The sequence below is a fragment of the Pelophylax lessonae genome (assembly GCF_965119305.1).
Source record: "Pelophylax lessonae genome assembly, chromosome: 9".
In the NCBI taxonomy this organism is placed as follows: Eukaryota; Metazoa; Chordata; class Amphibia; order Anura; family Ranidae; genus Pelophylax; species Pelophylax lessonae.
In genome coordinates, this window is record NC_138776.1 from 263,948,441 (window position 1) to 263,972,017 (window position 23,577).

The following is a 23,577-nucleotide window of genomic DNA, read 5'->3' on the forward strand; positions in this document are numbered from 1 at the left end:
CACTGAACTTCTGGAGAGAGTTTGCTGCACTGAAAGTAAAGGGGCTGAATAATTTTGCACGCCCTATTTTTCAGTTTTGTATTTGTTAACAAAGTTTGAAATATCCAATAAATTTCGTTCCTCTTCATGATTGTGTCCCACTTGTTGATTCTTCACAAAAAATTACAGTTTTATATCTTTGTTTAAAGCCTGAAATGTGGCAAAAGGTTGAAAAGTTCAAGGGGGCCACATACTTTCGCAATGCACTGTACGTCAGTTGGATGTGATGGGACTTGTAGCAGTACTGAGACAATAGATAGCCATGTTCATGTCCCCCAGGAGGTTGTCTCCACTATGGATGACTCACTGAGATCAGTTCCCTGTGTGAGGATCGAACTCACGACCTTCAGACTATGAGACTGACGTGCTACCTACTGCGCTAACGAGGCTGAACCGCAGGGTGTTCGCATGGTTGGGACTCAAACTCATGACCTAGCAGTCTTTGTCCATGAGCATAGACCACTACACCAATGTTCTGAATACCTTAAAACAGACAACAGCAATATCTGTCTTTGTGCAAGTAGAACCACAGAGAAAGTTGTAGGTAGGGGATTCGAACCCACAACGCCAGTGCTGCAAGGCAGATTTCTAACCACTTAGCTACTTGTTGCTATGGTTGACTAACGTGGCAGCAGACTGAATATTCACATTTAGAATTCTACAGATCTGAATATTATGTTTATTTTCCATCTTCACATGTACAGGTCACATGACCACATCAGTGAGGATTTACGAGGACCGGAGTCACATGAATGAGAAGATACTCTGAGAGAATGACGGTCATTTCTGACAAAGAAAGTAGTCCTAACAAGGACAGCTGGGGTAATGTGACTGAGAAGATACTCAATCTTAACCTGGAGATCATCTACCTGTTGACCGGAGAGGTGAGGAGGATTCTGGGAGGTCACATGACATCACACTTATCTCTATTAATAAAACACAGACCTGACCGGAGAGGTGAGGAGGACTCTGGGAGGTCACATGACATCACTCTTATCTCTATTAATAAAACAGACCTGACCAGACAGGTGAGGAGGATTCTGGGAGGTCACATGACATCACTCTTATCTACAGACCTGACCGGAGAAGTGAGTAGGATTCTGGGATTCTAACATGATATTCCTATTGGTTCTCCGATACAGAAATTTCCTCTTCTGAAGTCCGGTGAATATATGACCATCACAGTGCCTCCATTTAACTCCCTAAAACCTAAAAGACACAACATGGAGAAGATTCTAGAAGTCACCAAGAAGATGATGGAGTTGCTGACAGGAGAGGTGAGCGGTGCTGGGAATTCTGGGACATTATCCAGTAACAGACAAGGGATGTGTCTGGATGGTGACTGTATCATTGTGTGTGTCAGGTTCCTATAAGGTGTCAGGATGTCACTGTCTATTTCTCCATGGAGGAGTGGGAGTATTTTGAAGGACACAAGGATCTCTACAAGGACGTCATGATGGAGAATCAGCCGCCCCTCACATCACTGGGTAAGAGGAGACTTTATTGTAAAGGAGAGAGCAGTACGGAGGCTCCACCTAGATCCCCCATCATCTGATAAACACATAGAAACAATGTATTCAGTCAGTGTGTGTGTTTCCTACAGATGGATCCAGTAATGGGAACCCACCAGAGAGATGTCCCCGTCCTCGGTATTCCCGGGATTCCACACAGAAAGATCACAGCAACCCTCCCTATCATCGGGTAGATAAGGAACAATCACTGATAGTATCATTAGGATCTGTATATTATCTGCATTGTTACAATTAATATCATTTTTATTCTATATTCAGGGTGGAAACCTGAGAGATACTAAAGTTGAGGGTAAAGAAGAGATAAAAGAGGAGGATGGGTTGATGGAGGAGTCTGAGCTTCCAAAAGGACACAAAGATCTGTACCAGGACACCATGGAGGAGTCATCCAGCTACAGGAACCCACCAGAGAGATGTCCCCGTCCTCTGTATTCCTTGGATTCCCCACAGGAAGGCCACACCATCCCCCACCATCATCAGGTAGGCGAGGAACAATCACTGATAGTATCATTAGGATCTGTACATTATCTGCATTGTTACCATTGATGTCATTTCTATTATATACTCAGAGTGGAAACCTGAGAGATCCTAAAGAAGAGATAAAAGAGGAGAATGACAAGGACGAGTTGATGGAGGAGTCAGAGCTTCCAAAAGGACACAAAGATCTGTACCAGGACACCATGGAGGAGTCCTTCAGCTACAGAAACCCACCAGAGAGATGTCCCTGGTCTCCGTATTCCCGGGATTCCACACAGGAGGATCACACCATCCCTCACCATCATCTGGTAGATGAGGATCTAGGACTCACGATTCTCCAGGTATGACCTTGTTCCATTAAATGTTCTATTCATTTATTGGTACTCGCTATTTTCATCTAGTCATTTGTGTTGCTTTAGTGGGATGACGAATTGGATATCAAAGTTGAGGAAGAGGAGGAACCTGTGTGGAATGATAAGAAATCTATAGAGAAGGTTGGGATGTTGGTACCAATGAACGAGGAGAAATCTTCTCTAGATATAAGCTCAGGTGAGTAATAAATGCAGAAATAGGTCTAGTGATCAGTTGTATAACTCTCCTCAATATAACGTCATATTCCCAACAAATGAGGAGGAGATCCTGTATACAGCATATGAAAGTTCCATCTCCATTCCTCAATATAACATCATGTTCCCAACAAATGAGGAGGAGATACTGTACACCATATGAAAGGTCCATCTCCATTCCTCAATATAACGTCATGTTCCCAACAAATGAGGAGGAGATCCTGTATACAGCATATGAAAGGTCCACCTCCATTCCTCAATATAATGACATGTTCCTAACCAATGAGGAGGAGATCCTGTATACAGCATATGAAAGGTCCATCTCCATTCCTCAATATAACGTAATGTTCCCAACAAATGAGGAGGAGATACTGTACACCATATGAAAGGTCCATCTCAGTTCCTCAATACGACGTCATGTTCCCAACAAATGAGGAGGAGATACTGTACACCATATGAAAGGTCCATCTCCATTCCTCAATATAACGTCATGTTCCCAACAAATGAGGAGGAGATACTGTACACCATATGAAAGGTCCATCTCCATTCCTCAATATAATGACATGTTCCTAACCAATGAGGAGGAGATCCTGTATACACCATATGAAAGGTCCATCTCCATTCCTCAATATAATGACATGTTCCTAACCAATGAGGTGGAGATACGGTATAACAAATGACCTCTACCATTATTTATTACTTCTTTTCAGATGGTCACGACATTCAGTTTACCCCGAAGAGACCTCTCTCCTCCCATCCAATCTATAAAACAGAAGATGATGGCAGAACCCAACCCTCTCAGATAACCCAACCCTCTCGGAGAATCCAACCCTCTCGGAGAACCCAACCCTCTCAGATAACCCAACCCTCTCGGAGAATCCAACCCTCTCGGAGAATCCAACCCTCTCGGAGAACCCAACCCTCTCTGATAACCCAACCCTCTCTGATAACCCAACCCTCTCTGATAACCCAACCCTCTCTGAGAACCCAACCCTCTCTGAGAACCCAACCCTCTCTGAGAACCCAACCCTCTCTGAGAACCCAACCCTCTCTGAGAACCCAACCCTCTCTGAGAACCCAACCCTCTCTGAGAACCCAACCCTCTCTGAGAACCCAACCCTCTCTGAGAACCCAACCCTCTCCGAGAACCCAACCCTCTCCGAGAACCCAACCCTCTCCGAGAACCCAACCCTCTCCGAGAACCCAACCCTCTCCGAGAACCCAACCCTCTCGGAGAACGGCCGTGGTTCCTCAGACTGGAAATCTCACAGTACGTCCTGATATGAGGTCACCAGACCTCCCGGTTCCTGAGGGACCTTCCCTTGATAATCCGGAGAAGACGACACGTCAAAAACACAAGAAGATGTTTTCCTGTTCTGAATGTGATAAATCTTTTACGACAAAAGCGTATTTTGCCATCCATAAGCGAATACACGACGGGCAACGCCCATTTGCGTGTCTGGAGTGCGGGAGAAGCTTTATCTCCAAGTCTTATTTCCTTAGACATCAGAGATACCACAGTGAACTGAGGCCCTATCCATGTCTGGAGTGCGGGAAATCCTTCAAGGAGAAATCGGTCCTCGTCCAGCACCTAAGAATTCACAGCGGCGACAGGCCCTTCCCTTGCTCGGAGTGCGGTCAGCGCTTCGTCCAGAAAGCTCATCTGAGGAGACATCTCAGAGTTCACACCGGCGAGACCCCTTTCTCCTGCCAGCAGTGCGGGAAAGGTTTTACGCGTAAAGATATGCTCACCCTGCATGAGCGGGGACATGTGAATGAGCGCCCGTTTTCCTGCTCGGAGTGCGGGAAACTCTTCAAGCAGCAGTTCTGTCTTGTTCGACATCAGAAGCTCCACAGGGAAAGGGGCTCGCTCTCCGGTTCCGCACTTCTTGCAAACCAAAACCTGAATTTGGGAGTCACGCCAGTCAAATTGTCTTTACATGCTCATAGTGCGGGAAACGTTCAAAAGGGTGTACACTGTTGAGAAGCCACTTTCTGTTTGGAGTGCGGCAGAGGCTTCTAGTGAAAGTTCAGGCTCATGTTGAAGACCTATGTTCGCGAGAAGCCATTTTTCTGTTCAGGGTGCGGGAAATGTTTCATTAAAAAAGGAGAACCTCTTCTTTATAGGACGGTTCACTCAAGTTACAGCTCTTATCCATGTCTAATGTGCGGGAGGTGTTTCATTCATAATGGAGAACCTCTTCTTTATAGGACAGTTCACACAAGTCCATGTCTAATGTGCGGGAGGTGTTTCATTCATAATGGAGAACCTCTTCTTTATAGGGCAGGTCACCCAAAGTCCATGTGTAATGTGCGGGAGGTGATTCATTCATAATGGAGAACCTCTTCTTTATAGGACAGGTCACACAAGTCCAATGTGCGGGAAGTGTTACAGATGGAAATCGCACCAGAGTAGTGTCCTTTTCTGCAGCCAAAATGCAAGAAGTGGTTGTAACTCAGGGAAGTCCCAACGGACAAAAAGCCTTTACATGCTCATAGTGCGGGAAATGTTCAAAACGTTATAGACACCAGAGCATTGGCCCCGGCGAGAGGCCCTATTTCTTTTTGGAGTGTTCAGGCTTCATAGCCAAGTTTAAGGCGTACGTTGTTGAGAGGCCATCTGTTCAGAGTGTGGGAAATGTTTAATTCAAAATGGAGATCCTCTTGTTTATATGAGAGTTCAAGATCCCTTATCCATGTTCAATGTGCGGGTAGTGTTACACTTAGAAACTGCACCAGAGTAGTGGTGTCTGTTTCTGCATCCAGAAGAAGTGGTTTAACCTCAGGAACGTCTCAACAGACATAAAGTCTTTATGTTCTCATAGTGCGGGAAATGTTCAAAACTTTATAGACAGCAGGGAGCTCACACCGGCGACAAGCCCTTCTTCTGTTTGGAGTGCGGCAGAGGCTTCCCGTTCAGACATTTTGAAGGCCTATGTTGGTGAGAGGCCATTTTTCTGTTCAGGGTGCGGGAAATGTTTCAGGGATTGTCGCTGATCAGTATTTTTCTATAACTATATTTTTCTGAGTTTTTAAAGGTCAATCTGGTTGTATTTTGTCGTGTGTTCGGCACGTTAATAAAAGTTTTATATAAATAAAGTTTGTCTCTTTTTCCTTACATTGTTTATTTTAGACCTTGTGATGTCATCACTGGGTCTCTGCGCTTCTCTATGCAATGCAGGCAGATCATGGCTGGTGGGAGGGGCTGGCAGGGGGCGGTGCATAGCTTCCTGAATACAAAAAATCAGCCGGTAATTGCTTTATATTACACTGCTAGAGCGGCTGCCGAAGCAGCGAGACCGATGTAATGTGATACTGGCCAATAACGGGGCAAACCGATGGAGATGTGGATTGTTACACCGAATTTACTATTTTATTCCTACGTAGAGCAACAGTGGAGCTTTCATCTGCATTTCACACGCATGGCCACCTCTCCTCTCCTTCTGGACGCCTCTCCTCCTAGTCTTCTCTCCTCCTGGACGCCTCTCCTCCTAGTCTTCTCTCCTCCTGGACGCCTCTCCTCCTAGTCTTCTCTCCTCCTGGATGCCTCTCCTAGAATTCTCTCCTCCTGGACGCCTCTCCTCCTAGTCTTCTCTCCTCCTAGTCTTCTACTGGACGCTTCTCCTTCTAGTCTTCTAGTGGACACTTCTCCTCCTAGTCTTCTACTGGACGCTTCTCCTCCTAGTCTTCTACTGGACGCCTCTCCTCCTAGTCTTCTACTGGACGCTTCTCCTCCTAGTCTTCTACTGGACGCCTCTCCTCCTAGTCTTCTACTGGACGCTTTTCCTTCTAGTCTTCTACTGGACGCTTCTCCTTCTAGTCTTCTACTGGACGCTTCTCCTTCTAGTCTTCTACTGGACTCTTCTCCTTCTAGTCTTCTACTGGACGCCTCTCCTCCTAGTCTTCTACTGGACGCCTCTCCTCCTAGTCTTCTCTTTCCTGGACGCTTCTCCTAGTCTTCTTCTGGACGCTTCTCCTCCTAGTCTTCTACTGGACGCTTCTCCTTCTAGTCTTCTACTGGACGCTTCTCCTTCTAGCCTTCTACTGAACGCTTCTCCTCCTAGCCTTCTACTGGATGCTTCTCCTTCTAGTCTTCTAGTGGACACTTCTCCTCCTAGTCTTCTACTGGACGCTTCTCCTTCTAGTCTTCTACTGGACGCCTCTCCTCCTAGTCTTCTCTTTCCTGGACGCCTCTCCTCCTAGTCTTCTCTTTCCTGGACGCCTCTCCTCCTAGTCTTCTCTTTCCTGGACGCCTCTCCTCCTAGTCTTCTCTTTCCTGGACGCCTCTCCTCCTAGTCTTCTCTTTCCTGGACGCCTCTCCTCCTAGTCTTCTCTTTCCAGGACGCCTCTCCTCCTAGTCTTCTCTTTCCAGGACGCCTCTCCTCCTAGTCTTCTCTTTCCTGGACGCCTCTCCTCCTAGTCTTCTCTTTCCTGGACGCCTCTCCTCCTAGTCTTCTCTTTCCTGGACGCCTCTCCTCCTAGTCTTCTCTTTCCTGGACGCCTCTCCTCCTAGTCTTCTCTTTCCTGGACGCCTCTCCTCCTAGTCTTCTCTTTCCAGGACGCCTCTCCTCCTAGTCTTCTCTTTCCTGGACGCCTCTCCTCCTAGTCTTCTCTTTCCTGGACGCCTCTCCTCCTAGTCTTCTCTTTCCTGGACGCCTCTCCTCCTAGTCTTCTCTTCTCCTGGACACCTCTCCTCCTAGCCTTCTCTCATCCTTGACGCCTCTCCTCCTGGTCACCTCTCCTTTCCTCCTGGCCACCTCTCCTCCTTGACGCGTCTCCTCCTGGCTGCCTCTCCTCTTCTCCTGGTCACCTCTCCTTTCCTCCTGGCCACCTCTCCTCCTTGACGCGTCTCCTCCTGGCTGCCTCTCCTCTTCTGGTCACCTCTCCTTTCCTCCTGGCCACCTCTCCTCCTTGACGCGTCTCCTCCTGGCTGCCTCTCCTCTTCTCCTGGTCACCTCTCCTTTCCTCCTGGCCACCTCTCCTCCTTGACGCGTCTCCTCCTGGCTGCCTCTCTTCTTCTCCTGGTCACCTCTCCTTTCCTCCTGGCCACCTCTCCTCCTTGACGCGTCTCTTCCTGGCTGCCTCTCCTCTTCTCCTGGTCACCTCTCCTTTCCTCCTGGCCACCTCTCCTCCTTGACGCGTCTCCTCCTGGCTGCCTCTCCTCTTCTCCTGGTCACCTCTCCTTTCCTCCTGGCCACCTCTCCTCCTTGACGCGTTTCCTCCTGGCTGCCTCTCCTCTTCTCCTGCTCACCTCTCCTTTCCTCCTGGCCACCTCTCCTCCTTGACGCGTCTCTTCCTGGCTGCCTCTCCTCTTCTCCTGGTCACCTCTCCTTTCCTCCTGGCCACCTCTCCTCCTTGACGCGTCTCCTCCTGGCTGCCTCTCCTCTTCTGGTCACCTCTCCTTTCCTCCTGGCCACCTCTCCTCCTTGACGCGTCTCTTCCTGGCTGCCTCTCCTCTTCTCCTGGTCACCTCTCCTTTCCTCCTGGACACCTCTCCTCCTTGACGCGTCTCCTCCTGGCTGCCTCTCCTCTCCTCCTAGCCGCCTCTCCTCCTAGCCACCTCTCCACCTGGTTGCCTCTTCTCCTAGACGCATCTCCTCCTGGCCGTCTCTCCTCCTAGATTCGTCTCATCCTAGCCACCTCTCCTCTCCTGGCTGCCTCTCCTTCTGCCTGCCTCTCCTGGCCACTGCTTCTCCTGGTTGCCCCACCTCTCCTCCTAGACGCATCTCCTCCTGGCCATCTCTTCTAGACGTGTCTCCTCCTGGCTGCCTCTCCTCTCTCCCTGGCTGCCTCTCCTTTTTAGATGGTTCTCCTCCTGGTGGCTTTGCTTCACCTCTCCTGGCCGCCTCTTCTACTAGACGCGTCTCCTCCTAGATGTGTCTCGTGCTGGTCGCCTCCCCTCTCCTTCTGGCCGCCTCTTCTCCTGGATGTGTCTCCTCCTGGCCACCTCTCCTCTCCTCCTGGCCACCTCTCCTCTTAGATGCTTCTCCTCCTGGTTGCCTCTCCTCTCCTTCTGGTCGCCTCTCCTCCTAGACGCATATTTTCCTGGCCACCTCTCCTCTTAGACACCTCTCCTAAATCTGTGTCTACTCCTGGTCGCCTCGCCTCTCCTCCTGGTCACCTCTCCTCCTGGCCTCCTCTCCTACTAAACGCTTCTCCTCCTGGCCATCTCTCTTCCTAAACGCCTCTCCTCTTGGTCTCCTAGACGTTTCTCCTCCTGGCCTCCTTTCCTCCTGGCCGCCTCTCCTCCTAGACGCATCTCCTGCTGGACGTGTCTCCGCCTGGCCGCCTCTCCTCCTAGACGCGTCTCCTCCTAAACCCTTTTCCTCCTGGCCGCCTCTCTTCCTAGACATGTCTCCTCCTAGATGTGTCTCGTCTTGGCCGCCTCTACTCTCCTTCTGGCCACCTCTCCTCTTAGACGCCTCTCTTCCTGGTCACCTCTCCTCCTGGCCTCCTCTCCTACTAAACGCTTCTCCTCCTGGCCATCTCTTCCTAGACGCCTCTCCTCTTGGTCTCCTAGACGTTTCTCCTCCTGGCCTCCTTTCCTCCTGGCCGCTTCTCCTCCTAGACGCATCTCCTGCTGGACGTGTCTCCGCCTGGCCGCCTCTCCTCCTAGACGCGTCTCCTCCTAGATGTGTCTCCTCCTAAACCCTTTTCCTCCTGTCCGCCTCTCTTCCTAGACATGTCTCCTCCTAGATGTGTCTCGTCCTGGCCGCCTCTACTCTCCTTCTGGCCACCTCTCCTCTTAGACGCCTCTCCTCCTGGCCACTGCTCCTCCTGGCCGCCTCACCTCTCCTCCTGGCCACCTCTCCTGTGTTTAGGCGCGTCAATTTCTTAAGCTCAAGCGCTTAACATGTTCTATGTATTACCCTTACCTGCACACTACAGCCAGCTGCACATGCTCATCTTCCCTTCACTCTACAACCATCTGCACATACTCGCATTCTCTTTGTTCCCTCCAGCTGCACATACTCACTTTTCCCTTCACTCTACAACCAGGTGCTCATACTCACTTTTCCCTTTACTCCCTCCAGCTGCACATACTTATCTTCTCTTTACTCACCCACCGTCTGAACATACTCGCTCCTTCCTATGCTCCCTCCAGCCGTACTTACGCATTCTCCCTCCAGTTGCATATACTCCTCTTCCTTCAGCTCCCTCCAGTTGCACATACTCACCTACCCTTTACTCCCCCATTAGCTGCACATACTCATCTTCCCTCTGCTCCCTGCAGCTGAAAATACTAAACTTCCCTCTGCTCCCTGCAGATGCACATATTCATCTTGCCTCCAGCTTCATATAATCCTCTTCTCTCTGCTCCCTCCTGCTCCTACATACTCATCTTCTCTTTGCTCCTTCCAGATGCACATACTCCTTCTCTTTGCTCCCTCCAGCTGCACATACTCATCTTCCGTGCAGTTGCACATACTCCTCTTCCCTTATCTCCTCAAGCTGCACATACTCCTCCCATTACTCCCTCCAGTTGCACATACTCATCTTCCCTTTGCTCCTCAAGCTGCACATACTCATCTTCCCTTTTCTCCCCCACCATCTGAACATACTTGGTCCTTCCTATGCTCCCTCCAGTTGCACATACTCACCTACCCTTTACTCCCCCCATTAGCTGCACATGCTCATCCTCCCATTACTCCCTCCAGTTGCACATACTCCTCTTCCCTTTGCTCCTCAAGCTGCAGATTCTCATCCTCCCAATACTTCCACCAGCTGCACATACTCATCTTCCTTTTGCACCATCCAGCTGCACATACTCATCTTCCTTTTGCACCATCCAGCTGCACATACTCTCCTTCCCTTTTCTCCCCTATTAGCTGCACATGCTCATCCTTCCTGTGCTCCCTGCAGCTGCACCTACTCATCTTCCCTCTGCTCCTCAAGCTGCACATCCTCCTCCCATTACTTCCTCCAGATGCACATACTCACCTTCCCTTTGCTCCCTGCAGATGCAAATACTCATTTTCTCTTTGCCTCCTCCAGCTGCACATACTCCTCTTCATGTTACACAACACGAGATCCATCTCCACTGAGCAAAATTATATATGCAACACTTTGGTTTTTGCCCCCATTTTTTTCGTGAGCTGAACTCAAAGATCTCAGATTTTTTCTATGGACACGAAAGAACGATTTCTCTCCAATATTGTTCCCAAATCTGTGTTAGTGATCACTTCTCCTTTGCCGAGATAATCCATCCACCTCACAGGTGTGGCAGATCAAGATGCTGATTGTACAGCATGATTATTGCACAGTTTTGCCTTAGGCTGGCCACAATAAAAGGCCACTCTAAAATGTGCAGTTTTATTGTATTGGGGAGGTCCGAAAACCAGTCAGTATCCGGTGGGACCACCATTTGCTTCACATCTCCTTGGCATAGAGTTAATCAGGTTGGTGATTGTAGCCTGTGGAATGTTGGTCCACTCCATCCACAACAGACAGCTGCCCATACCACAACCCCACCGCCACCATTGGCCAATCCATCCACAACGTACGCCTGTCCATACCATAGCCCCGCCGCCACCATGGGCCACTCCATCCACAACGTACGCCTGCCCATACCATAACCCCACCGCCACCATGGGCCACTCCATTCACAACGTACGCCTGCCCATACCATAACCCCACCGCCACCATGGGTCACTCCATCCAAAATGTATGCCTGCCCATACCATAACCTCACCGCCACCATGCGCCACTCCATCCAGGACGTACGCCTGCCCATACCATAACCCCTCCGCCACCATGGGCCACTCCATCCACAACATACAACTGCCCATACCATAACCCTCGCGCCACTATCGGTCACTCCATCCACAACATACGCCTGTCCATACCATAACCCCACCGCCACCATGGGCCACAACATACAACTGCCCATACCATAACCCCACCACCACCATGGGTCACTCCATCCACAACGTACGCCTCTCCATACCATAACCCCACCGCCACCATGGGTCACTCCATCCACAACGTACGCCTGCCCATACCATAACCCGACCGCCACCATGGGCCACTCCATCCACAACGTACGACTGCCCATACCATAACCCCACCGCCACCATGGGCCACTCCATCCACAATGTACGTCTGTCCATACCACAACCCCATCGCCACCATGGGCCACTCCATCCACAACATATGCCTGCCCATACCATAGCCCCACCGCCACCATGGGTCACTCCATCCACAACGTATGCCTGCCCATACCATAACCCCACCGGCACCATGGGCCACTCCATCCACAACTTACGCCTGCCCATACCATAACCCCACCTCCACCATGGGCTGCTCTATCCACAACGTACGCCTGCCCATACCATAACCCCACCGCCACCATGGGCCACTCCATCCACATGTATGCCTGCCCATACCATAACCCCACCTCCACCATGGACCACTCCATCCACAACACACGCCTGCCCATACCACAACCTCACTGCCACCATCGGTCACTCCATCCAAAATGTACGCCTGCCCATACCATAACCCCACCGCCACCATGGGCCACTCCATCCAGAACGTACGCCTGCCCATACCATAACCCCTCCGCCACCATGGGCCACTCCATCCACAATATACAGCTGCCCATACCATAACCCTCGCGCCACTATGGATCACTCCATCCACAACGTACGCCTGTCCATACCATAACCCCACCGCCACCATGGGCCACTCCATCCACAATATACAACTGCCCATACCATAACCCCACCACCACCATGGGCCACTCCATCCACAACATACGCCTGCTCATATCATAACCCCACCGCCACCATGGGCCACTCCATCCACAACGTACGCCTGCCCATTCCATAACCACACTGCCACCATGGGCCACTCCATCCACAACGTAACCCTGCCCATACCATAACCCCACTGCCAACATGGGCAACGCCATCCACAACGCTGACCGCTCACCCACACAACACCATACACGCTGTCTGCCATCTGCCCTGTACAGTGAAAACCGGGATTAATCCGTGAAGAGAACACCTCTCCAAAGTGCCAGACGCCATCCAATGTGAGCAATTGCACACTCAAGTCAGTTACGATGACGAACTGCAGTCAGGTCAAGACCCCGATGAGGACAACGAGCATGCAGATGAGCTTCCCTGAGACGGTTTCTGACAGTTTGTGCAGAAATTGGTTATGCAAACCGATTGTTGCAGCAGCTGTCCAGGTGACTGGTCTCAGACCATCTTGGGGGTATAGATGCTGGATGTGGAGGTCCTGGGCTGGTCTCAGACAATCTTGGAGGTAAAGATGCTGGATGTGTAGGTCCTGGGCTGGTCTCAGACCATCTTGGAGGTGAAGATGCTGGATGTGGAGGTCCTGGGCTGGTCTCAGATGATCTTGGAGGTGAAGATGCTGGATGTGGAGGTCCTGGGCTGGTCTCAGATGATCTTGGAGGTGAAGATGCTTAATGTGGAGCTCCTGGGCTGGTCTCAGACGATCTTGGAGGTGAAGATGCTGGATGTGGAGGTCCTGGGCTGGTCTCAGACGATCTTGGAGGTGAAGATGCTGGATGTGGAGGTCCTGGGCTGGTCTCAGACGATCTTGGAGGTGAAGATGCTGGATGTGGAGGTCCTGGACTGGTCTCAGACCATCTTGGAGGTGAAGATGCTGGATGTGGAGGTCCTGGGCTGGTCTCAGACCATCTTGGGGGTATAGATGCTGGATGTGGAGGTCCTGGGCTGGTCTCAGATGATCTTGGAGGTGAAGATGCTGGATGTGGAGGTCCTGGGCTGGTCTCAGACCATCTTGGGGGTATAGATGCTGGATGTGGAGGTCCTGGGCTGGTCTCAGATGATCTTGGAGGTGAAGATGCTGGATGTGGAGGTCCTGGGCTGGTCTCAGACGATCTTGGAGGTGGAGATCCTGGGCTGGTGTGGTTACACGTGGTCTGCAGTTGTGAGGCCGGTTGGATGTACCGCCAAATTCTCTGAAATGCCTTTTGGAGACGGCTGATGGTAGAGAAATGAGCATTCAATTCAACACAGATTTAGACAGATTTGGGAACAATATTTGAGAGAAATCTGGATGTGGAGGTCCTGGGCTGGATGGGGAGGTCCTGGGCTGGTCTTAGATGATCTTGGAGGTGAAGATGCTGGATGTGGAGGTCCAGGGCTGGTCTCAGATGATCTTGGAGGTGAAGATGCTGGATGTGGAGCTCCTGGGCTGGTCTCAGATGATCTTGGAGGTGAAGATGCTGGAAGTGGAGCTCCTGGGCTGGTCTCAGACGATCTTGGGGGTGAAGATGCTGGATGTGGAGGTCCTGGCCTGGTCTCAGACGATCTTGGAGGAGAATATGCTGTATGTGGAGGTCCTGGGCTGGTCTCAGACGATCTTGGAGGTGAAGATGCTGGATGTGAAGGTCCTGGACTGGTCTCAGATGATCTTGAAGGTGAAGATGCTGGATGTGGAGCTGCTGGCCTGGTCTCAGACGATCTTGGAGGAGAATATGCTGTATGTGGAGGTCCTGGGCTGGTCTCAGACGATCTTGGAGGTGAAGATGCTGGATGTGGAGGTCCTGGGCTGGTCTCAGACAATCTTGGAGGAGAAGATGCTGTATGTGGAGGTCCTGGGCTGGTCTCAGACGATCTTGGAGGTGAAGATGCTGGATGTGGAGGTCCTGGGCTGGTCTCAGACGATCTTGGAGGTGAAGATGCAGGATGTGGAGGTCCTGGGCTGGTCTCAGACCATCTTGGGGGTATAGATGCAGAATGTGGAGGTCCTGGGCTGGTCTCAGACGATCTTGGAGGTGAAGATGCAGGATGTGGAGGTCCTGGGCTGGTGTGGTTACACGTGGTCTGCAGTTGTGAAGCCGGTTGGATGTACCGCCAAATTCTCTGAAATGCCTTTTGGAGACGGATGATGGTAGAGAAATGAGCATTCAATTCAACACAGATTTAGACAGATTTGGGAACAATATTTGAGAGAAATCGGCTTTTGTGTACATAGAAAAAGTCTGAGATCTTTGAGTTCCGCTCATGAAAAATGGGGGCAAAAACAAAAGTGTTGCCTTTATAATTTTGTTCAATGTATTACGTTTCTAGAACACTGCACTTCCTCTCTCTCACCAGAAGGGGAGACCATACAGAGTGCCAAATGTAGACAGGAAGTGATGTCAGGTATAAATAGGAAGTTCCGGGTTAAGGGGGTCAGAAGGAAGTAGAGAGGAGACATTACTGGAACTGGCAGAATAGGAGGTAATACGATCTTATTTTCTATTTACACCCCCCCGTCATGTTCCGTCCTCTTCCTCCATAGTCACTATGATGTCTTCTCCTATCAGGTATCGTGTTGTATGGAAGTGAACCTGTGCTGATGGGTTTGGTGATGCCATAAAGGGGATCTCCAGCCATTTCCACCACCGCTTTGTCCTGTAGAACCAGACTGCCCCCATTACGTCCCCTTCCAGCACCTCCACCTTTGCTTTAGGTCAGCCCCCCCACAGGCAACAGCCAGCAAGCAATGACACTCATTGCCGACACAGAAAGTAGTCCTAACAAGGACAACGATGGGAGTCGCATGACTGAGAGGATACTAAACCTCACCCTGGAGATCATCTACCTGCTGATCGGAGAGGTGAGGAGGATTCTGGGAGGTCACATGATATCACTTTTACAGTGAGTGAAAAAAGTATTTGATCCCCTGCTGATTTTGTACGTTTGCCCACTGACTTAGAAAGGATCAGTCTATTATTTTAATGGTCGGTTTATTTTACCAGTGAGAGACAGAAAAACAACAAAAATATCCAGAAAAACGCTTTTCAAAAAAGTTATAAATTGATTTGCATTTTAATGAGTGAAATAAGTATTTGATCCCTTATCAATCAGCAAGGTAACGAGCTGAGATTAGGAGCACTCTCTTAACCGCTTGCCGACCGCCGCACGACTATTTACTGCGGCGGTCAGCCCCGCACAGGCAAAGCGACGTAGGGCTACGTCGCTAGCCTGTGAGGGTCTAGGAAGCGAGCGCGCGCTGCCGGAGGCGCACTCCCGCTCGGTCACTGACCCCACCGCGTGTGCCCGGCGGACCCTATGTCCGCCGGGCACTCACGATCGTCCGTTAGAGCGGGAGAAAGGCAGGCGGCTGATGTAAACAAGCCGCCTGTCATTCTCCCCTGTGTATGAATAGTGATCATACGGTTCTACTATGTAGGACCGTTGATCACTGTTCCTACACCTCAAGCCACAGCCAATCACAGTTAGAATCACGCCCCTAGGGACACACATAACCCCTCCCTCTCAAAAAAAGTTAACCCCTTCACTGCCAGTGTAATTTTACAGTAACAGTGCATATATATAGCACTGATTACTGTAGTAATGTCACTGGTACCCCCAAAAGTGTCAAAAATGTCATCAAGGGTCCGATCTGTCCGCCGCAATGTCGCAGTCCCGCAAAAAAAAACGCAGATCGCCGCCATTACTCGTTAAAAAAAAACAGCAAAAATGACAAAAATCTTTCCCTTTGTTAGTAAACGCAAAAACTTTTGCGCAAACCAATCAAAATACGCTTATTGTGATTTTTTTTTACCAAACATATGTAGCAGAAAACAAATTGGCCTAAAATGTTAAAAAATTTTGATTTTTACATTTTTTTGGGGGGATTTCATATAAAAAAATGTGAAAAATATTGTTAATTTTGCAAAATTGTTGCTCTTTTTTTGTTTATAGCGCATGATCAAAAAATCGCACAGGTGATCAAATACCACCAAAAGAAAGCTCTGTTTGTGGGAAAAAAAGGATGTCAAATTAGTTTAGGTACAGCGTCGCACGACTGCGCAATTGTCCGTTAAAGTCACGCAGTGCCGAATCGCAAAATAGGCTCTGGTCAGGAAGGGGGTAAAATCTTCCGGGGCTTAAGTGGTTAAAGGGAGTGCTCCTAATCTCAGCTTGTTTCCTGTATAAATGACACCTGTCCACAGAAGCAATCAGATTCCAATCTCTCCACCATGGCCAAGAGCTGTCCAAGGATGTCAGGGACAAGATTGTAGACCTACACAAGGCTGGAATGGGCTACAAGACCATGGCCAAGCAGCTTGGTGAGAGGGTGACAACAGTTGGTGCGATTATTCGCAAATAGAAGAAACACAAAATAACTGTCAGTCTCCCTCGGTCTGGGGCTCCATGGAAGATCTCACCTCGTGGAGTTTCAAAGATCATGAGAACGGTGAGGAATCAGCCCAGAACTACAGAGGAGTATCTTGTCAATGATCTCAAGGCAGCTGGGACCATAGTCATGAAAACAATTGGTAACACACTATGCTGTGAAGGACTGAAATCCTGCAGCGTCCGCAAGGAACCCCTGTTCAAGAAAGCACATGTACAGCAACGTCTGATGTCTGCTAATGAACATCTGAATGATTCAGAGGAGAACTGGGTGAAAGTGTTGTGGTCAGATGAGACCAAAATCGAGCTCTTCGGCATCAACTCAACTCACCTTGTTGGAGGAGGAGGAATACTGCCCATGACCCCAAGAACACCATCCCCAGACCAACATGGAGGTGGAAACATTATGCTTTGGGGTTGTTTTTCTGCTAATGGGACAGGGCAACTTCACCCCATCAATGAGACGATGGATGGGGCCACGTACCGTCAAATCTTGGGTAAGAATCTCCTTCCCTCAGCCAGGGCATTGAAAACGGGTTTTGGATGGGTCTTCCAGCATGACAATGACCCAAAGCACACGGCCAAGGCAACAAAGGAGTGGCTCAAGAAGAAGCATATTAAGGTCCTGAACTGGCCTAGACAGTCTCCAGATCCAAATCCCATAGAAAATATGTGGAGGGAGCTGAAGGTTCGAGTTACCAAACGTCAGCCTCGAAATCTTAATGACTTGGAGAAGATCTGCAAAGAGGAATGGGACAAAATCCCTCCTGAGATGTGTGCAAACCTGGTGGCCAACTACAAGAAACGTCTGACCTCTGTGGTTGCCAACAAGGGTTCTGCCACCAAGTACTAAGTCATGTTTTGCGAAGGGGTCAAATATTTATTTCACTCCTTAAAATGCAAATCGATTTATACCTTTTTTGAAATGCGTTTTCCTGGATATTTTTGTTGTTTTTCGGTCTCTCACTGGTAAAATAAACCGACCATTACATTTATAGAATGATCATTTCTTTGCCAGTGGGCAAACGCACAAAATCAGCAGGAGATCAAATACTTTTTTCCCCTCACTGTATCTCTATTAATAAAAACACAGACCTGACCGGAGAGGTGAGGAGGATTCTGGGAGGTCACATGACATCACTCTTATCTCTATTAATAAAACACAGACCTGACCGGAGAGGTGAGGAGGATTCTGGGAGGTCACATGACATCACTCTTATCCCTATTAATAAAACACAGACCTGACCGGAGAGGTGAGGAGGATTCTGGGAGGTCACATGACATCACTCTTATCTCTATTAATAAAACACAGACCTGACCGGAGAGGTGAGGAGGATTCTGGGAGGTCACATGACATCACTCTTATCTCTATTAATAAAACACAGAGCTGACCGGAGAGGTGAGAAGGATTCTGGGAGGGTAAGTAGTGATCACTTGTATCGTATTTTTTTTTTCCACAGGACTTTGAAGTGGTTAAGAAGACCTCTAGTGAGCGATGGGCACCCAACAGTCTCCGACATGGACCACAGGATATTGCAACATCTACACCTCACTACCAGATACCTGAAAAGCACAACAAGCAGAAGATTCTAGAAGTCACCAAGAAGATGATGGAGCTGCTGACAGGAGAGGTGAGCGGTGCCGGGAATTCTGGGACATTATCCAGTAACAGACAAGGGATGTGTCTGGATGGTGACTGTATCATTGTGTGTGTCAGGTTCCTATAAGGTGTCAGGATGTCACTGTCTATTTCTCCATGGAGGAGTGGGAGTATTTAGAAGGACACAAGGATCTCTACAAGGACGTCATGATGGAGAATCAGCCGCCCCTCACATCACCGGGTAAGAGGAGACTTTATTGTAAAGGAGAGAGCAGTACGGAGGGTCCACCTAGATACCCCATCACCATATGAAAGGTCCATCTCCATTCCTCAATATAACGTCATGTTCCAACAAATGAGGAGATACTGTACACTAGGGCTGCACGATATTGAAAAAAAATCACATTGCGATATTTTTTTGCGGCGGAGCCTCTTCGTCGCCGATTTTTAGTAGTGCAGAGTTACTGCAGCGTGCCCCCATTCAATGCAGAGTTACTACAGCGTGCTCCCATTCAGTGCAGAGTTACCACACCATGCACCCATTTAATGCAGTGACCAGCATGCCCCCCGTCAATGCAGTGACCAGCTTGCCGTGTCCCCTTCAATGCAGAGAGACTTACTTAAGGTAGAAGAACACAGCCTGACATCCGTCCCACATGTTCAGTCTGCCCTGCAGCTAGTTCTGACTGAGCGATGAGCGCCGTGAGCACAGCGAACCAATCACGTCTTGAGTAGCGGCACAGCGAACCAATGAGGTGTGCAGGCACGCGTGATTGGTTTCCTTTGCCGCTGCTCACGGCGCGCTGCTCCCCGCTCAGTCAGGAGATCTAGCTGCAGGGCAGACTGAACATGTGGGACGGATGTCAGGCTGTGTTCTTCTACCTTCTCCCACCACTGTGAGTCCCGACTTCTCTGCCCTCAGTATCGCATGATCTGGTGATGTGACTATCACCCATGCTCGCAGCACGACATCGATGTTCACATTGACTATCGTTCAGCCCTACTGTACACCGTATGAAAGGTCCATCTCCATTCCTCAATATAATGTCATGTTCCAACAAATGAGGAGGAGATACTGTATAACATATATGAAAGGTCTATCTCCATTCCTCAATATAACGTCATGTTCCCAACAAATGAGGAGGAGATACTGTACACCATATGAAAGGTCCATCTCCGTTCTTCAATATAACGTCATGTTCCCAACAAATGAGGAGGAGATACTGTACACCATATGAAAGGTCCATCTCCGTTCCTCAATATAACGTCATGTTCCCAACAAATGAGGAGGAGATACTGTACACCATATGAAAGGTCCATCTCCGTTCCTCAATATAACGTCATGTTCCCAACAAATGAGGAGGAGATACTGTACACCATATGAAAGGTCCATCTCCGTTCCTCAATATAACGTCATGTTCCCAACAAATGAGGAGGAGATACTGTACATCATATGAAAGGTCCATCTCCGTTCCTCAATATAACGTCATGTTCCCAACAAATGAGGAGGAGATACTGTACACCATATGAAAGGTCCATCTCTATTCCTCAATATAACGTCATGTTCCCAACAAATGAGGAGATACTGTATACCACATGAAAGGTCCATCTCCATTCCTCAATATAACGTCATGTTCCCAACAAATGAGGAGATACTGTACTGAAAGGTCCATCTCTATTCCTCAATAGAAAGTTATGTTCCCAACAAATGAGGAGGAGATACCGTACACCATATGAAAGGTCCATCTCCATTCCTCGAAATAACGTCATGTTCCCAACAAATGAGGAGGAGATACTGTACACCATATGAAAGGTTCATCTCCATTCCTCAATATAACGTCATGTTCCCAACAAATGAGGAGGAGATACTGTACACCATATGAAAGATCCATCTCTATTCCTCAATATAACGTCATGTTCCCAACAAATGAGGAGGAGATCCTCTGTACACCATATGAAAGGTCCATCTCTATTGTTTTTTTTTCCTATCAGATGGACACGATGTTCTGGACACCTCAGAAGAACATCTCATTTCATCCTCAGATTATAAGGCAGAAGATAACAGCACGGCACACGATCCTTACAAAGAAAGTCCCATCGCTCAAAATATGCATCAAAGACCCTCCAATGGAGACCGATCATCTGATACCAATGAGTCTTATGGAAAAGCAAATATTATCAACCTAACCTCACTTTCAGTGGTGGATCCACCCCCAAATATGTGTCGTCCTGAGGAACCTCTTAATGTTGGCTATAGATGTTCTGTATGCAATAAATTTTTCGGGGTGCGGTCACGTTTTGTCCTACACCAGAGACTACACAGTGGCGAGCGCCCCTTTCCGTGCTTGCAGTGCGGAAAATGTTTCACCTCAAAATCGGTTCTTATTAGGCATCAGCAACAGCACACTGGGGTGCGCCCTTATTCGTGCTCGGAGTGCGGCAAATCCTTCACGTGGAAGTTTGGCCTGCTGAAACACGAAAGGCGGCACACCGGGGTGAGTCTCTGTTCCTGTTCCGAGTGCGGGAAAGTTTTCAGAGAGAAGGTTGACCTCGTCATGCATCAGATGAGTCACAGGGAAGAGAGGCCTTACGGTTGCTCGGAGTGCGGTCAGCGCTTTAAACGGAAGACTCATCTGACGAGTCATTTCAGGGTTCACACGGGCGAGACTTTTTCATGCTCGGAGTGCGGGAAGTGTTACACGAGGAAGAACAATCTCACCGCACACCAGAAAACGCACACTGGTCACATGTCATACGCGTGTGCAGAGTGAGGGAAAGCTTTCATGGTGAAACTATTTGCACCAACAAACACAGATGGATTAGTCAAGACATGTAAATACAGAGTGCGGGAAAGGTCCCATCGAAAAAAAGGTTTACTTATCAGAGTGCGAGAAAAGCTTTCTATATATCCCAGCATTTGAAGAAAGTTGTTGATCGTGGGAGAAATCCTGTAAAATAAAATCCAAACTTGTTGTAGACCAGAGAGTCCGCACCGGCAAACTGTGCGGGAAACTGTTAATAAAAAGAATTCACTGTTCGATTTACACAGGAGGACTCACACTGGCCAAAAGCTCTTCTGAGTACAGGAAATATTTTTTACATAGAGAAAACCTTCATGTTCATTTCAAACTCCACACTGGTGGGGAGACGTGCGGGAAATGCTTCACATAAAAACAAAAATAAACATCTATTTCTATATCAAAACTCTGCCATGCTGGCAGAAACGCGTGGGAAATGTTTCACCTGGAAAAAAACAAACATCTAATTCTACATCAGATTTATTCCATGCTGACAGGAAGATGTGCGGGAAATGTTTCACATCCAATTCTACATCAGTAAATAGACACTTGCATGTATAGCGATGTTATAGGTTGTCATATTCTGTTTATACGCCAATTGTTTTATAAAGCTTTATTATACATGGTGTGATGGAGTTATTTCATGTGAAGGTGGGATCTGGTGGGATGATTGAGCTGACTGAAATGTAGTTCCGTACCAGCATACATCCCGACTGTCCCGGATTTGCTGGGACAGTCCTGCATCTTGGCCCTCTGACCCGCAGATGCTATGTCCCAGATTTGTTGGGATAGTCCCGCATCTTGGCCCTCTGACCCGCTGATGCTATGTCCCGGATTTGCTGGGACATTCCCGCATCTTGGCCCTCTAACCTGCTGATGCTATGTCCTGGATTTGCTGGGACAGTCCTGCATCTTGGCCTTCTGACCTGCTAATGCTATGTCCCAGATTTGCTGGGACAGTCCCGCATCTTGACCCTTTGACCCATTGATGCTGTGTCCCGGGCCATGTCCCAGATTTGCTGAGACAGTCCCGCATCTTGGCCCTCTAACCAGCTGATGCTGTGTCCCTGGCTATGTTCTGGATTTGCTGGGACAGTCCTGCATCTTGGCCCTCTAATCCTATGTCCCAGATTTGCTGGGACAGTCCCGCATCTTGACCCTTTGACCCATTGATGCTGTGTACCGGGCCATGTCCCAGATTTGCTGGGACAGTCCCGCATCTTGGCCCTCTAACCCACTGATGCTATGTCCTGGATTTACTGGGACAGTCCTGCATCTTGGCCCTCTGACCTGCTAATGCTATGTCCCAGATTTGCTGGGACAGTCCCGCATCTTAGCCCTCTAACCTGCCGATGCTATGTCCTGGGTTTGTTGGGATAGTCACACATCCTGGCCCTCTGACCCATTGATGCTGTGTCCTGGGCCGTGTCCTGGATTTGCTGGGACATTCCCGCATCTTGGCCCTCTAACCCACTGATGGTATGTCCTGGATTTGTTGGGATAGTCTCGCATCTTTGCCCTCTGACCCATTGATGCTGTGTCTCGGGCCATGTCCCGGATTTGCTGGGACATTCCCGCACTGTGGCCCTCTAACCCGGTGATGCTGTGTCCCGAGCCACGTCCCAGAATCACCGCATCAACCTATGTGCAATGACTCCAAAAAAAAAACAACAAATTGATTCATGTAACTATCATCTATTTTTTCTGGAGATGAACATGAGACTTTCGAACGTTTTATCATTTCTTTCTGAACACTTCCCGTATTTATCGATCGTTATCCAAACTGTGTAATGAGATACATAATATACAGCCGAGACAACAACACGCATTCACTCTATGATAGAGCGCTGCATTTCATCTATCCTGCCAGGAGGGAGTGTTCTGTGAAAAACCCTACCCGTGAAAATTCCCTACCCTCGTCACTTCCGGTGCACCTACGTCATGGAACAGCTGAGCCGCTTCCCACTCCGCATGCTCACAGCTCCAGAGGGTAGGGAATTTTCACGGGGTAGGGTTTTCTAACGTTACACCGCATCAGCTGTTGCCGTGGGTACATGAAATCATCTCCGCTCCTACCCCAGTGACTTCCCTGATCTCGGCTGCTAAATGTAAAAGCGGCGGCGGGTCTATGAAAATATAAATTACGGGGCCGAGATCTCCGTGATTTATATTTTCATACACCCACCGCTTTTACATTTAGGAGCCGAGATCAGGGAAGTCACTGGGGTAGGAGCGGAGGTGATTTCATGTACCCACGGCAACAGCTGATGCGGTGTAACGTTACACATCATTACCCCGTGAAAATTCCCTACCCTCCGCAACTATGAGCATGCGCAATGGTAAGCTGCTCAGCTGTTCCATGACGTAGGTGCACCGGAAGTTACGAGGGTAGGGAATTTTCACGAGGTAGGGTTTTTTTCACGTTACAGGGGTGTTCTA

General features: G+C 49.0%; 2 protein-coding genes across 2 annotated transcripts in view; both read left to right on the forward strand.

Moving 5' to 3' along the window:
* The window catches only part of LOC309564432 (uncharacterized protein), a 70,131-nt gene that overhangs the window by 27,805 nt on the left and 18,749 nt on the right, over window positions 1-23,577 (forward strand). Inside the window, exons 2-5 of the mRNA XM_082269062.1 lie at window positions 14,922-15,214; window positions 18,201-18,371; window positions 18,458-18,581; window positions 20,333-21,107. Coding sequence (XP_082125188.1) covers window positions 15,101-15,214; window positions 18,201-18,371; window positions 18,458-18,581; window positions 20,333-21,107 — 1,184 coding nt within the window. The 5' untranslated portion in view covers window positions 14,922-15,100. The remainder of the gene's footprint in view (window positions 1-14,921; window positions 15,215-18,200; window positions 18,372-18,457; window positions 18,582-20,332; window positions 21,108-23,577) is intronic.
* On the forward strand, window positions 448-4,903 carry LOC309564431 (uncharacterized protein; the record flags this gene model as incomplete). Its single annotated transcript, XM_082269061.1, has 5 exons — window positions 448-579; window positions 1,830-1,930; window positions 2,140-2,386; window positions 2,465-2,594; window positions 3,322-4,903. The coding sequence occupies 5 exons, from the start codon at window positions 448-450 to the stop codon at window positions 4,593-4,595; spliced, it is 1,884 nt and encodes a 627-aa protein (XP_082125187.1). The 3' UTR covers window positions 4,596-4,903.